The sequence below is a fragment of the Apaloderma vittatum genome, unplaced genomic scaffold (assembly GCF_000703405.1).
Source record: "Apaloderma vittatum isolate BGI_N311 unplaced genomic scaffold, ASM70340v1 scaffold11022, whole genome shotgun sequence".
In the NCBI taxonomy this organism is placed as follows: Eukaryota; Metazoa; Chordata; class Aves; order Trogoniformes; family Trogonidae; genus Apaloderma; species Apaloderma vittatum.
Window position 1 is genome coordinate 1 of NW_009703126.1, and position 14,769 is coordinate 14,769.

At 37.5% G+C, this 14,769-nt stretch overlaps 1 protein-coding gene across 1 annotated transcript in view; it reads left to right on the forward strand.

The window, feature by feature from the left end:
* Positions 1-3,057: 3,057 nt before the first annotated feature.
* The window catches only part of ADAMTSL3 (ADAMTS-like 3), a gene marked incomplete at its 5' end in the record, with an annotated part of 87,836 nt that continues 76,124 nt past the window's right edge, over positions 3,058-14,769 (forward strand). Inside the window, one exon of the mRNA XM_009864517.1 lies at positions 3,058-3,294. Coding sequence (XP_009862819.1) covers positions 3,058-3,294 — 237 coding nt within the window. The remainder of the gene's footprint in view (positions 3,295-14,769) is intronic.

The following is a 14,769-nucleotide window of genomic DNA, read 5'->3' on the forward strand; positions in this document are numbered from 1 at the left end:
ATTTTTAACCTGCCTGGTAGTCATGTCTGAAGCATCTTTTTCAGATCTGTCTGTCTAATAATATGTATGTAAGTCATGCCATAAATACACTTAATTCCACTGCAGGATCTGGATGTGATTATTTTGCCAGCATTTGCTTCATGCATTAGACCTCATAGATTGGTCTTCAGCTCCTTATGTAGTGTATGAACCTACAAACAGCCTGGCTGTGGTTCAGTGGATAAAAAGCTATTGCTGAAATTACAAAATCTGAGAAATCCTGAAATTAAGAGCAAGAACAATTAACAAACAAGAAAATATGTGGCATTTTGAGAGGGAAGAGGGAATGACAGAATGAACTGATGTCTGAAATAGATTAAAACCAAAGAGACGTGCAAACAGGATGAGAATTGGGGCCCATGTCTCACTGCCTGACAGTGCAGTGGCCTTGCCCACTTCCTGAACATGCTTCACCCTTGCCTGCCTCTCCTACATGTTATCCACCCTCCTTTTCCTTTCTGTTTTTTAAATTCCCTCTCACTTTTCTGACCTACTCTAATGGACTTAACCTGAAGTTTGCAAGTCCGCTTGTTGTCTTGATTACATTCATTTCTGTGTTTAGTTGTCTTTCCGTTTAAGCTGCAGACTTTTTTCTTTATACAAATCTCTGTTGTTCCCAGGAAAACAGGGATCTGAGCTTTTGTTGCCATCCAAATGGTAATAACTTCAGCCGTTTGCTATCCCTTTGTGATGCTCTTTTTATGCTCCAGCCCAGACATAAAGCAGGTGGAACTGGCGTGTGATTTGAGCTGCCAGGATCACTTTGTGTTCCTTGAAAATGCCAAAACAGAATAGGGAGATGAGAATTCACTTGCTCTCAAGCAGCCAGGAAGCGAGTGGAAGGAAGGAGCTGCTTTGTATTGAATCAGTGAGAAACATACAGTAACCACGGACTGACATCCTGACATTGTGGTGTTTGTGTCTTGGCATTGCATCAACACCGAGTGATAATGAATTGTAACAGCAGCCTGTCAAAACTCGGCCTCAGGCCATCGCTCTGCCTGTTTTACAGATAGCTCTTTAATTCTTTGTGATGAAAACGTAGCTGTGCGTGGCTGTATAGCGCTACTCCAAAATATTGCTTCTAACTTTACCTGAATCTAACTTCCACTTATTATTTTTATCCTTAGCTACTCCTCTGTTTGGAACGGTGGAAGGGAACCATATGGTATCCATATGAACTCTGAAGTCCTCTCTGCTTTTTAGAATTGCTGTTGTGGAAAATGAGAGGTGACAGATAAGTCAGAGTCAGATTCTGCTCTCATTTACACCACTGCAAACTCGGTGAATTTCTTGGGAGTGACGCTGCAGTAAATAAGGGTGGTTTCTAACAGACTTTTCTTGATGTTTTTAGAAGCTCTTGCTTGTGGGATTTTGCAGAGGTAAAACTAAAGAATTACAATAACTATTAATTTCTCCTGGTCTTATTCTATTTTATAGTTCTTAAAAAAGTACGACTCAATCTAGAGTTATCCCAGATTAAAAATATTACAAAAAGTATTAGCGTCATTCTGAGTTATTCTCACTGTAAGGTGTAGCACTGGACAGGCTTGAAAATATTGCTGGCAATGCTCTGTGAATTACTTGGTGTTCAGCTGCAAAAAATTATTTTAGAAGGTATTTCATGCACACTGCATATAAACCAGGGATGTTTCTAGGTTACTATTTCCTATGGTGAAAAAAGTCTAAGGCATTGACAAAGTATTAAGTGAATGTAGTGCCAATTCGTCCAGATTCATAGGAGCAAGGTGGTGTCAGGACAACACTGTTGAGGGCATTGGACTGGAATTTGAACCTCTCTCGTGTGCTTTCATCCCCAGTACTGTGTAATGCATTTACTATTTCGTTAGCTTTTTGTCAGGGAAGGTTGAGTTCACTGATAAGGTTGAGGCTGTTTTCAGGATTAGTATTGTTAACTAATACTTAGTAGTAAGTTCCAATAGTTCAGCTGACACATCACGATCTTTCAGTCTTATATCCAATGAAAACAAAACTTTGTTAAAATCAGCCTCACATCTGGCTTATATGTGCAGTTGGAATTCTTGGAAGAATGTCTTTTCAGTCTGACCTATGGAGTGTTTGACACTGGACATACTTTCAAATGCAGTCATTGGTGAGAAATTGTTTGACACACTAACTCCTTTGTCAGTACTTTACCCAAAGTTATTTTCAAATAAATCAGCGTTCATCTCCATTGCTGTCACCATAGTTTAATATTAACATCATTGTTTGGGTGCAATGCTTTATGTAGAAAAAAATGTTTTAGAATATGTTATTTCAAACTTCTCGTATTTGGTCTTTCAACTGTACATGCTGAGGCTCTGTGTGGGAGGAGGTACAGGTTTGTCTCATTAGAACTGGCACTGTATAATCAATAGTTACCAATTTGAAGTATATTTTTTTTTCTACAAAGAAAGCCTTACTGCTTCCAGGAGGTGAAGGTGTTTTGTAATTAGACAGAAGGACTACGCACTCAAAGTTCTCATGTCTCCTTCTGATGCTCTTCTTGTTTTTCTGGGCAATACTGAACAATTACTTGAACATATTTTTATTTCTTTATGTATAAGTAGCAATAATGCCTCTTTCATTACTCTGCTATATGAATTGACGAATGAGTGCAGGGTGCTCAGAAATCATTAAGTAGAAAAAGCTATTGAAAAGAGAAATATTAAATGTCAGGCATTACATTGTAGTAACTTAAAATATATGGATTCCTTTAGAAGCTAGTTCTTATTGCAGAACCAGACTTTAAATGTACTACATTGTATTATAAAAAGTAGCATTTTTAATTATCCTCTTATATCAATTATATTGTTATTAGTGGAATATGTGGGATATTCTTTTACTTGCACTGCTAGCGATGGCTTAAACAACACGCAGTAAAACTTTGCAATGTGCCCTATTTCTCATAGCGGATCAGTTCTTGAACCACGTCTCCCTGAATAGATTCTGCATAATTCCTCTGATAATGCAAAGTATTCCCTTATCAAAAAAATTTGCCTTTTGATTTGCTTCTAGGACTGCCCTTCAGATGTCGGTGACTTTAGAGCACAGCAGTGTTCAGCCTACAATGACGTCAAATACCAGGGACATTTTTATGAGTGGATCCCTGTGTATAATGATCCTACTGCGCCATGTGCCCTGAAATGTCAAGCTCTGGGAAAGAATTTGATTGTGGAGCTTGCCCCAAAAGTACTGGATGGTACTCGTTGCAACACTGAATCACTGGATATGTGCATCAGTGGAATATGCCAGGTATGCTCATGGTGTGAACCTAATTGTGGCTTTTGTTGTTAGAGACTTTGCACATTAAGGGAACACTTTTTGTTTACTTTTTATTTTCGTGTATTGATTTACTTTAGACATATCTGCAAGTACTGCCAAACGATTGTAGATAACTTACCCTTCTTGTGCACACAAGTTCCTGACTACCTCAACCACTGAAATTTTTGTATATAAATAAAAGATCGATCGCATTCACTCACTCTTCTACTTATACATATAAAAATTAATGAAACTAGTTATGCTTAGTTACAGCTTTAGTATGTCTGTCAGGGTGTGATATATTACATAGCCATGCATTTCATTTTACTTCCTTGCTGAGTCTTGTATCTCATGAACTTCATTAAGGAGAAAATGTGATCTTTTATGAGATCCAGCCCAGAACAGCAGATCTGAGTGTGTGTATCTGTCTTGTATGAGTGAATAAGTATATGTTGTGATTGAATGAATTGACTGTTAGTATTTTTAACTGGGAATCTATATTTCTAGATATATTTATTATTATTATTTGAGTTATACTATTGAACTTAAACGGTGTAAAAATGGAGTTATGATATCTGAGGCTTGCCAGCTTTGCCTATGTCTCATTAGCAAAGAAATATTGCAATCTTAAGTTTTATGAACAGAACAATTTTATACAGAATAGATATGTTATTGCAATTTTCTTTCTCTGCGAGTGGTTGTTACTCTGTTATAGGCCTAAAATGTGTGTGACTCAAAAATGCAGGATAAGGCCCAGTGAGCAAAACAAATTCATTCTGGGGGAGAATTTGACATGTTTGGCAGAAGACTGGTGCACGGATTACAGCAATATTAATATAGGATGGGATCTCACTGTGGGTTTTACATGACTTCTATGTATACTGCAGTTCCAATACCAGTCATGCCAGAAGGCATCTGCTGCCTCTGAAACAGAAGAAGAATTCCTTACAGTTTTCCTCTTCATGAGAGTGCACTTGTTAAAGAGTACTTCACAGCGGTATCTAACAGTGTTCATTACCCTGTGTATTTAAAATAGGATACGCCTCTACAAACTCTGGAAGCACTTGCTGGATAATACATTTCTCTTGCAATATTCTTAGTAACGTCTCCTCTTCTAATACAAACTTTCACCCTGGACGATGTCAAAGCCTGTTGGAGGTGATCTGGCTGTGGCAGCCTTTGCTGTTTGTGCCTAGTGCAGCACGGAAGCGTCATGCTGAATGTGAAGGAGCTCGGGGTGTTTCAGAGGCTTGTGAGACTTTTGCTCAGAGTGTTGCAGGGTTTCCTGTGTTTCCCACAACACCCACCATTTTTACTATGTAGCATAAAATTTACTTTCTCTGGAGCAGATCCAGTTTTGTGAAAAACAGTTGAAAGGTGTATTTAAAAGGGCTACCTTCAGTGCTTCTTGTTACTGTTTTGTAGTATTCGTGTATATCTGACATCTAATGCTTGGAAATTTCAAAAAATCCATTTTTAAAATAAACCAGGTAGTGGCAAAAGAGAATAATAATTCCAGAAGCAGGCACTTTTACACTGTTAATAAGAATCGATTGCTTTTCTCCATCTCTTCCATTTTCCCCTTTATTCCTTATTTCTTCTAATTCCTTAAAAATATTTTTCAGTGTGAGAGACCATCTTCAGGGGGAAAAAAAAGCAAACACAAAACAAACCATCCACCAGGTTTAGGATGTGTCATGTGCTGTGACTTATACAATTAATTAATTTATAAATTAATCACACAAGCTTTGAGGTGCTTTCACTTTATTTCCGTTAAGTCACTGGCTATTGCTGACCTGTTTTTGCACAAATGGAAGATTTCTCCTTTTTAAAGTCTATGTTTAGTAATTTAATGTTGGATAATTTATTGAGGTAAAACTAAGTCTCTGGTCATTTGAATAAACTTTTTCTCTTTGTGAACTGTTTTGGGGGCAGAGTGGAAAAGTTGGTTACTTGTGAAAGGGACTGTGGGAGGTTGGGGACTTCCTCAGAAAGCAACATCAAGCTTTGTTGCTACTCATGTTCAAGCAGGAAAAGAAAACAAATTGACATCTAATCTTTCCTGGAAAAATATGATTTAGTTAACTGCTGTTAAGAGAGAGACAGAAAAATCGTGATTTTCTGCAATTGTTGCTATAAAATCAGTCTTTTGGGTTCTGACATATACTTGGCACAGCCTGCAAATAATTTGGCAACTGTTTTTACAGTTAACTCATCTAAATAAACATGTCACACTGCTGATGTGGATATCTTTGCTTTTATGCGTGTGAGCACCAAAGAGTTAGTATAAGGAAACTGGCTTGCTTGAGTCCCTTTCCAACTGGTGCTGGTTCTTCTCATTTATTGTCTCCAAGTTGGCAGGTTTTATAAGATCTTAAGCTTCTCCTCCTCCCCTCCAACAGGATTTCACTTTCATCTGTTTTCTTATTCTTAGTAAGTTAGGGCACCATTGCTAATTCTGCCTCTTGTATTCTTGTTCAGACTCTCTTCTTGGCTACGTGTGACCTTACAAGGTGGTCCCATTGTCCAGCATCAGTTCTGATTCTTTGCACTTCTCTTTGCAAGCAGAATCAAGCTGAATAATACTCTCTCAAAGAAAATCAAAACTGCTCTCTGGATAGGAGTTTTTAGGTTTCAGGTGAAGTAAAATGTAAAGGTGATGGAGCAGGAAAAGGTTTATTGGGAAAGTTAATATGATATTTTGGGGTTGCTTGAGGCTTAGCTCAGCCAAACCATTTGATGGTGTTTTAGTCTGCTACTGCTGTGCCTCTGTTACCAGAGCAAGTATCTGGGGCTCTTGTGTTAAATGGGAACAGGTCAAAGCTTCACTGCCGGGAGTATTTTCACACTTAACTTCTGATTTTATTTCTAGTCTCTGCACAACTCCCAACATATTTTTTCATATGATATATTGCTGCTGTGCCCATCTGGATGTGGGTGGAGACATTTAAAAACATCTGCATGTCAGACACATATGTGGGCAACATTTGCCCAGTTACTCCTCTTGCTTTGGGGCCCTGCCTCTCCTTGTATTTTGTTAATTCATACAGACCTGTTTTTTCCTACCAGAATGCAGAACGAGATGTTACTTATGTCAGTACCTGAAATGGTTACAGTGGTAATTTTCCTAATATGGAGTAATGTGTTTGAACAATAAATACACACATCACCCCAAAAGATCTGGAGTCCTAAGGAGCATCCTGACTAGTTCTGTCCTAGGCTGTCACAATTAGGTCAAAGATGATGTAAATCCTGTGGTGAACTTTCCATTTAGTGTCAGCAAGTTGTTTGTGTTCCAAAAAAGGCAGACACTACACTATGCTTTGTAGCATATGGCATAAATTTAGCTGACATCAGAACACATCCCATATGTCAAGTGGAGTACCATCAACTGCTGCCATGCTTGTTCTTTTCTATCATATTTCATGATTTGGCGAGTAGGTATCTCACTTGCTACTAAAGCCCTCTTATGCTTGATGTCAATATGTATCCACATTTTCATTGGAAACAGCTTCTGTAGCCTTTTGGAAGACTATTAGACTCTTTTAAAAGTGACTTTTGCTCGTGCTTAAAACTTAAAATCATAGCAGATTATTAATTTCCTATGAATCTTGACTCCTTTTATTCTGAGAGTTACTCTCTCAAAGTGTTAATCTAAGGTGTTTTGTGTAATTTCCCTTTGGGTTGCTGTAGATACATCTTTTTGCCTGTAAATGTGTTAAAGGACTGTCCAAGATGCATTTGGCATTCAGATACATACAAAGGAGGGTTTTTTTCCCATCCAGTGTTACTGCAGACATAAAGCTGTGTTTCTCACACATGTTAGTCAGAGTAGTTAATTCTTGAACAGCAGTTAAAAAAAGCAATTTTTTTTTTCCAAATGAACCTTTCTAATATTTTTTTAATATTTGAAATTAGAAAAAATGTCCACATTGCCTTTTCCTTCTTTTTAGTCTTCAAATCTCCACTTATGCCTGGGAAGAATCATTTTCAAGGTAGCTCTTTGTTAAGTCAGCCTTTATATTGAACCTAGCATCCTTTTCTGGCTACAGTTAATTTGCAAACGCATGGAGTAAAGTACATTTTGAAGCATGGAGTAATCCCTGTGTAGAGACCTGTACTCTGCCTGCGTATTACTATGGGCGTTAGAGTTGGCAGACACGACGTTATCCAGAATGATTCTGGGAGTTATTCATGTAGATCCAACAAAACTTGCTGGCTGTCAAAGCTATGTATCAAAATCTTCGTATGACTGTGCATACATATGTCATAAATTGAGGAGCATGGGGAGCTCCAGCTGCAATTCAGCTGGCAGATGTTGGCAGCTCTCCAGAAGTCCCACTGAAGGATGGGGCCGTGCTGAGCACAGCCTCAGCGTGTTGGTTTCATCTCCTGGCAGAAGCTCTCGGCACTGCCCAAGACACACAACCACCCTCCAAAAGTTGTGTTTGCACCATTTTGAATGTCACAGTCCACCTTGGTGTAGTGGTTCTCTTGTGATGACGTTGTTGACAGCTCAGAAGTGTGCTTTCACTGCAGGTAATAATAGGATACTCTCAGAGACAGGAAAGGTCTTTTAATGACTTGTTTTTATTTTGCAGCAGCCTATTGCTGCTAGAAACTCATCTCTCTCTTCAGATCTTGTCTTATTCTCTCTCCTACTGTTTCTTACGGAAAACTAATCCCTATAGGGATTTCTTACTGTCTAAGCTTATCCTTTCTTGTCAAATTAGTTGATTTCTTCTGATCTCTGTTTTTCCTAAATGATTCTCCCTGCCAAGTTTTGTTTTGTTTTGGTAAGCTTTGTACTAATGTGATTTTACTTCCCAGCGAAGCAAAGTCCTAACGCATGTGAGCAGTGAAAGTAGAAAAACTCATGATTTTGGTGTCATCTTAAACTAAATAGCATTAGTAACCTTCAAATCTCCCAGTGCTAACTTCACCTTCATTTAGCAAGGCAGACTTGGCTGGACCCAGCCAGAAAAGCGGACAAGTAATTCGCTTCCATATATTGATTTCTTTTTCCAAAGCATTCTCACAAACAAGAAGCCCAATGGGAGTGTGTGTCCTATCCTTTGAGTGTGTGCATGTGTATTTTTTTAAATGAAGACCATGTGGGAAGGGATACTTGCTGCTCTACTGGGTGGTCCTATAATCTCTAAGCTGCTCTAGCATGTGACAGATCTCGTAGTAAGAGCTAGATATTTTGGAAACACGGTTTTATTTGATGGGGATTTACAGAATTGCGGAACACTCTTTAGCCTCTTGCCTTTAGATATAAAATGATTGCAGAAATATGTGGAAAGTCTTTTTAGTATGCAATGAATTTTATGCACTGTGTTTTTTATCTTCTGGGGTTTTTTTATTGCTTTACATTCTTCTTCCCTGTATGGATGGCTGGGGAATTTGAACATCATTATGAGTCTCTTCATGCCCATCATTCTGACTTATTTTATACCTCTGCTCTGAGGTTTGCATTTTGACACACTTTGCCTTTGCTCCTTGCTTTGTCACCTGCGAACAACTGAAAATACACAGAGGGCATTTTCTCACTCCCACTACCACTAACACCCATTCAGCTTGGCAACTGGGATTATTGCTTTATCTGCGGTGATGCGCTGAGACACTCACTGTTAATTAAAGTACATACACAAGGTCTCTGAAGGGGCTGTATGCTGTTTATTAACATAGGCTGAAGCCCATGTCAGCTTGTCTGGGCTGCTACTGACCTGCCCTGGCTCGATTGCAGAGTTAGGAGGACCTGTGCCACAATCCGGCCTTTGTTAGGCTGAGCTTATACATAACTGAAGAGTTATGAGACATGACCATGTGAGGACAAAATCATATCTCGGGTCAAGTTAAATCTTCAATATGAGGATAAACCAGTTTGTAAGTGGTACTTGAAAGCTAATATTCCACACTACATTAAAAAATAATTTAAAAAAGAAAAAGGAAGTGACTTTCTTAACTGGAGGAATATTCTAGTGTTTCTCCCCTCTGCTTGTCTGAATCATTTAGTTGTAGATGATGAGCATGGGAAAGAAACAATGGGAGATTTTTCTTTATATTCTCTTCAGTAACATATTTTATTTGCCTAGAAATAAAGTGCAAGCTGAAGGTATCACAAAGCAAAGGATGTGAGCAGAGATTGCAATGGAAACCAATAGATGGGCCTTGAATGACAGCAGGGTTTTATAGCAGGGCAAAGATACATGGAAAATGTTGGCTAAGGCAGAGTGGGATTTCACATGACAAATTTTATACTTGTGTTTTTATTGCCATAAATTCCCATAACCATATTTAAAATTAATTATTTATTGTGTGGATGCAGACGATCCTAACATCTGCCTGTACTATGATTCTGTGCTAAGTCAAGTAGAGCAGGAGAAAATGCAGCAAAGAGCTGACATTGATGCAATCAGTTCTATGTGCTATAATAGCATATGTGACTGTGCAGTAAAATACAGCCTTCGTTTTTCTGAGTTTTGGATTTTGTCGTGTGTCTGTGTTTTTAGAAATAGAAATCCTTTTTCTCTGACCAGCACCCTGAGGATTTTAATTTTTCCTACTGAGGGTAGGAATAAACTAATAAACTGCAAGAGCGATTTAACTTTCTGAGAATGTAGGGATTTTTCACTTTTTCTTATTTTACTAGTGAATGTCGAAATAAAACATATGTTCTTTCTTAGTCAAGTCACACCACTTTGAGAAGATATTTTTGCCAGAAATAATTCTGAGGTTATCATGTATTTTGTGCAGTGCTGATAACCTTTGAAAGTATGTAGGTGTTTTTGTTCCATTTTTTACCTTAGTTCTGATCACTTATAAGGCTGAAGTAAATAGTTTGGTTGTAACAACCGAAGTACAACTACCCTGGTGGCAGGGTGGTCACATCATTTTATCTGTTTGGTGTAATAATATACTTTCTTTCTATATTTTTCACACCTTGACAAATTTCTTAGGCATTGAAAACCCAACTGCACCTAGTCCACAGAGTCTTTAGCACACTTCAGCAGATCAGGGGTTCAATCAATAGGATTTGCCTGCTGAGATGTCGCTATATCTGATATGTTGCTAGCCAATTTTAAAGCAAAAACTACTGGGCAACATCTACTGGGATAATTACAGGCTGTTCAGCCATTGAGGAAAAGGATCTCCTGCATAATAACTCTATCACATTCTTGTGAAGAAGTATAATTATCATTTCCATCTGTGCATTCTGCAGTGCAGTTCCTGCTCAGCAGAAATGTAGGATTTCTTGTACCTTTTTAAGCACATTGGGCACTTCCCCTTGAATTATTTGCTAGGTTTTCTGCTTCAGCTGAATTTCACTAAACGCCATCTGTATGGTTTGTGTTAAAATCCCGCTAACAGTCTGTTGTGTGAGTACTTACGGTTGTGCATCCTTTGAAATAGCTGTGCCAATGACAACACACATATGTGAGACTACTCAGAGCAGCCTTCATCTGAATTTCCCCAACCATTGTGGGATTTGACCAGCAACTCTGTAAGGGTGGAAATTGTGTCTTATTGATATGTTGTTGTATTGATTTTCTATATTTATTTTGTTAAATCAAATCACGTTAGTAAAGGGCATCAGTCCCTGACGCTAAGCTGCCAGTCCCTTGAGTAAACATAGGACACTGAAAATCGTAACTTAGATTTTCCTTTTAATGGAATTGCTGATTACTGACAGCCTATATTAATCAAAAACTTACTAGTCAAAGTAGAAAATTAAATAGTATACCTTGCTGAATATTTAAATGGTTTGCCTGCTAAAGTGCTTATCTTAGACACAGTAGGTAAAGAATAGCACTAGTGCAGCTTCAGTCTTAATGTTTCATAGAATTTATGTATTTGTCACAAAAAAACCCCAGCAGTGATTTATTCTTTTGTGGCTGCTTCTATTAGGATAACTCAGTATGTTTGTTTTTTTCTGGCTGTACCTGGATCTCTGGCTCCAGAGGACCGTAGAAACAGGGGAGCCTCTTCCTAAAGAGAAATATTATATATAATTGTATACTGCTGTATACAATTTTATGCTTTTGATAGTGACATATAACACTTGAATGATACTTATTATTCACAGATTATTAGTTTTACTCATTTTTCAGGTAAGTATTCTTTTGTAGAGCATAAGTATATCTTCAGGCTCTTTATTTGAAGAATATAATCTTGAGTTATTAGTGTCCCAGAAACATTTTTTTTTTATAATTGACATATAGCATTTTTATAATTGTCAATTCACCTCTGTGGAATGTGTTCTACAAAAAAATGCTGTGGTGCCTATTTTGAAAGGATTCTCTGCAGCTGGAGGTGAGTGATCAGCTGAGGGACTAACATAGTTGAGGAGATCTAAAGCAATGGTCTAACAAGCAAAAGTTGAAATTTTAAAATGTGGTCCTGCACTGGGCTCTGCATTGGCAGTTCTAGTCCATGTTTGTATTTATGCTCATTAAGAAAGACTCTGAAAGGGGTTTGGGATTTGCCAGATTTTTCACTACAGTGCTTTTTTTACCTTATTGGAATCTTAGTTAAAAATCTGTGACCTTGCACTCTTATCCATTTTCTCATCTTAGTTAGTTATAAACACCTTAAGAAGTGAAGATTCTTGAATTTAACAGATCATGCTTTGACCTTCACAAATCAAAATTAACATGCTGTATTAATTTTCTTTGTTTAAATCTAATTCCTCAGCTGAAACCTTTCTAGGTGATTAAGAGCTAAAGAAACAGCTGTGTGAGCTTCTGAGTGATTTTTGGATTCATACTTGCAAAACTATTTGTAATGTTCCATAGTCACCTCTAACATATCAGCGGCAATTTAATTTTTCTTTCATCTGCATTACTACGTATTGTACCCTGACCTTTTGCTCTTCCTTTGCCTTTCTGAACCTACATGAACTATTCTAAGCATGCTACAAAATATTTGACACCCTTCAGTATTGTCTTTCACAATAGCACTGGCACACTAACATCTAGTCTAGAAGTTCGTTGAACCAGATGAGCATTTCTGTTCTCTGCTTAATCAGATGCTTTCTATTCTGGCTGCTTGTGAAAAACAGTATTATTCTTTCCATATTTCTACTTTTTCTTTGGAAGAATGCAGACAAATAACATATTCAGGTTCTGTCCAAAAATAGTAACGGATCAGACAACTGTTTCTGAAAATAATCACAGCATATTCAAATTCATAGATACCCTGTCACGAGCAATTTATTAAATGCATAAAGTAACCATTTCTTCAGTACCCTTTAATATAAAGTTCTACTTATTTTTCATTTTGTTACCTACTGGCCAATATTCTCCCTGCTGTCTGAGGAGCAGATATCCTTCCATTACACAGTTTGTATTATCACTTGTTTCACTTCTATAGCCTATGTTAAAATCACCTAATATAATTATTTCTGACTATACCCTAAAAGCCTGCAGATGTTTTCCCAACCTGACTGTAATGGTTATAGCTGATCCCTTTGCTCTGTAAACAGCGAGCAATATGGGGTAAATTAACCCCAACAAATGCCTTAATTGTGAAAATCGTCAGAGCTCTTTGGCTTGCTGAGAGTGTGTGAGCTGAGGAAGGCTGTAGCCAGATAAAATTTTCCTATCCTTGTTGCAGGTTTACTTGAAAATACACATGTGCTCTCTTCAAAATGTCTCATCTAACGCTTTGTTTCTAAATTACGGATACTTGTTTTTCTAAAATGTGGATACCTTAAATTCAGAACATTTGGTGTCTTGTTGCAGATTTACTTGAAAATACACGTGCTCTCTTCAAAATGTCTCATCTAACGCTTTGTTTCTAAATTACGGATACTTGTTTTTCTAAAATGTGGATACCTTAAATTCAGAACATTTGGTGTCAAGATAGCATGTGTGTTTGAGGTCTGATTTCCAAAGCTGTACCTTGCAGCTTTCTGTTATTCTGGTGAGATCCATGGCTGACCAAGTTGTCTGAGAACTACTGCTTCCTATGAAGGTTTTACAAACGGATAAAAAAAAGCTAATCTCAACTCTCAGGTTTGAAATACACCTCACCTTAGTGTTCACTTGTTAAGATCCAAGGGTAGCAACACTTGTTAAATTAGATCTTAATTTGAGGCTTGTCACATTAAAATCTGCAGAATTTTTGGGTGCTTCATATTAAGCAAAATCTAAAAAGCCATGCTCATTTCAGGCCTAAATTGTTATACTAGTTTGAATTATTTTCTAAATTGTGTTCCAGACTATCATAGCTTGATACTCGTACTCTTAGCATTTGATATAAACTTAATCTTAGAAGGAAGTCCACTGAGGGTGAGTGTCACCATCTAGATGAACACAGCACCTTTGCTGGCAGGGAAGCCCTAAAACTTTTCCCACATCGAAGTCTCCTGGAGCTAGCAGTCCTGTTTTATTTCTTTGGCATTTGTATTATTAAAAAAATAATAAGCCACAATACTGTGTTACGCAGTCCTCTGAAGTATGCTGCTGTTCTGATTATCTTTCTTTCTTTCATTCCATGTGGTACATAATAGTTATGTGCAATGCGAGTTTGTTTTCATAGTGACTGTGTATAATAGCTCAGTATGCATGTTTGTGATTTATCATGTTGGGCTTTAACGAGCTGGTCTTGCAAGTACTCTGATGCTCAGTACCCTCCTCCCACCAAAGGCTTGCAGGATCTATAACCTACAGACATACAACATCTTAAAAAAAAAAAAAAAGCAATTTCTCACAGTATTACTATGTGCAATTTAATTTTTCCTTGGAGAATTAATTGATGAGTGAATAAACAGATTCTTAATATTAAGAAAATGAGATTCCACTTAGAAATGGAAATGCATTTGTGAGATCCAGGGAGAGATTACACTTGCAGTAGTTCTAATAATTTGCCTTCAAGTGCTAGTAGTATCTTTATGTGAATAACAGCAGGAGAAGTAGTGGAGAGCAATAAATACTTTAAAAAGTCTGCCCAAGAGAAATATAACAATCTCAGCTACTGATATGGTCCCCATCATTGCACCATGATTGTTTCAGAATCTTAAGGACATTTATTCTTGCAAACATCCCTGTGAGGTGAGGAATTGCAGTTATATCCCTTTCTTAGAGTGGAATGGGAAAGCATGGCAAGTTTTCAAAGGTCAAAAAAAGTCTTGTAGAGCTTGGAATAGAGAGAGGGTTGTCAAGTCTGAGGCCAGTGTGTTGAGCACTGTACTATTATATACCTTGAAATTTTGTCTGCTTTCTGATTCACCCAGTGGCTGAGTTAGTTTCTGTTTCTGAAGCGGTGGTGTTTTCAGTCATTTCTCAATGCTAATCAGTGATAAAAATGGGAAGATAAGCTTTTTTAGAATAATTCCTTTACCATTTTTCTCTTTTTGTTATTTTCTGGTTGTCAGCGATGAACTCAGAGCTAATGTTAAAAAACATCTTCAAGTGAAAATATTTTACTCTTTAATCCAATCCTAAATTGTAGTGTAGTGTT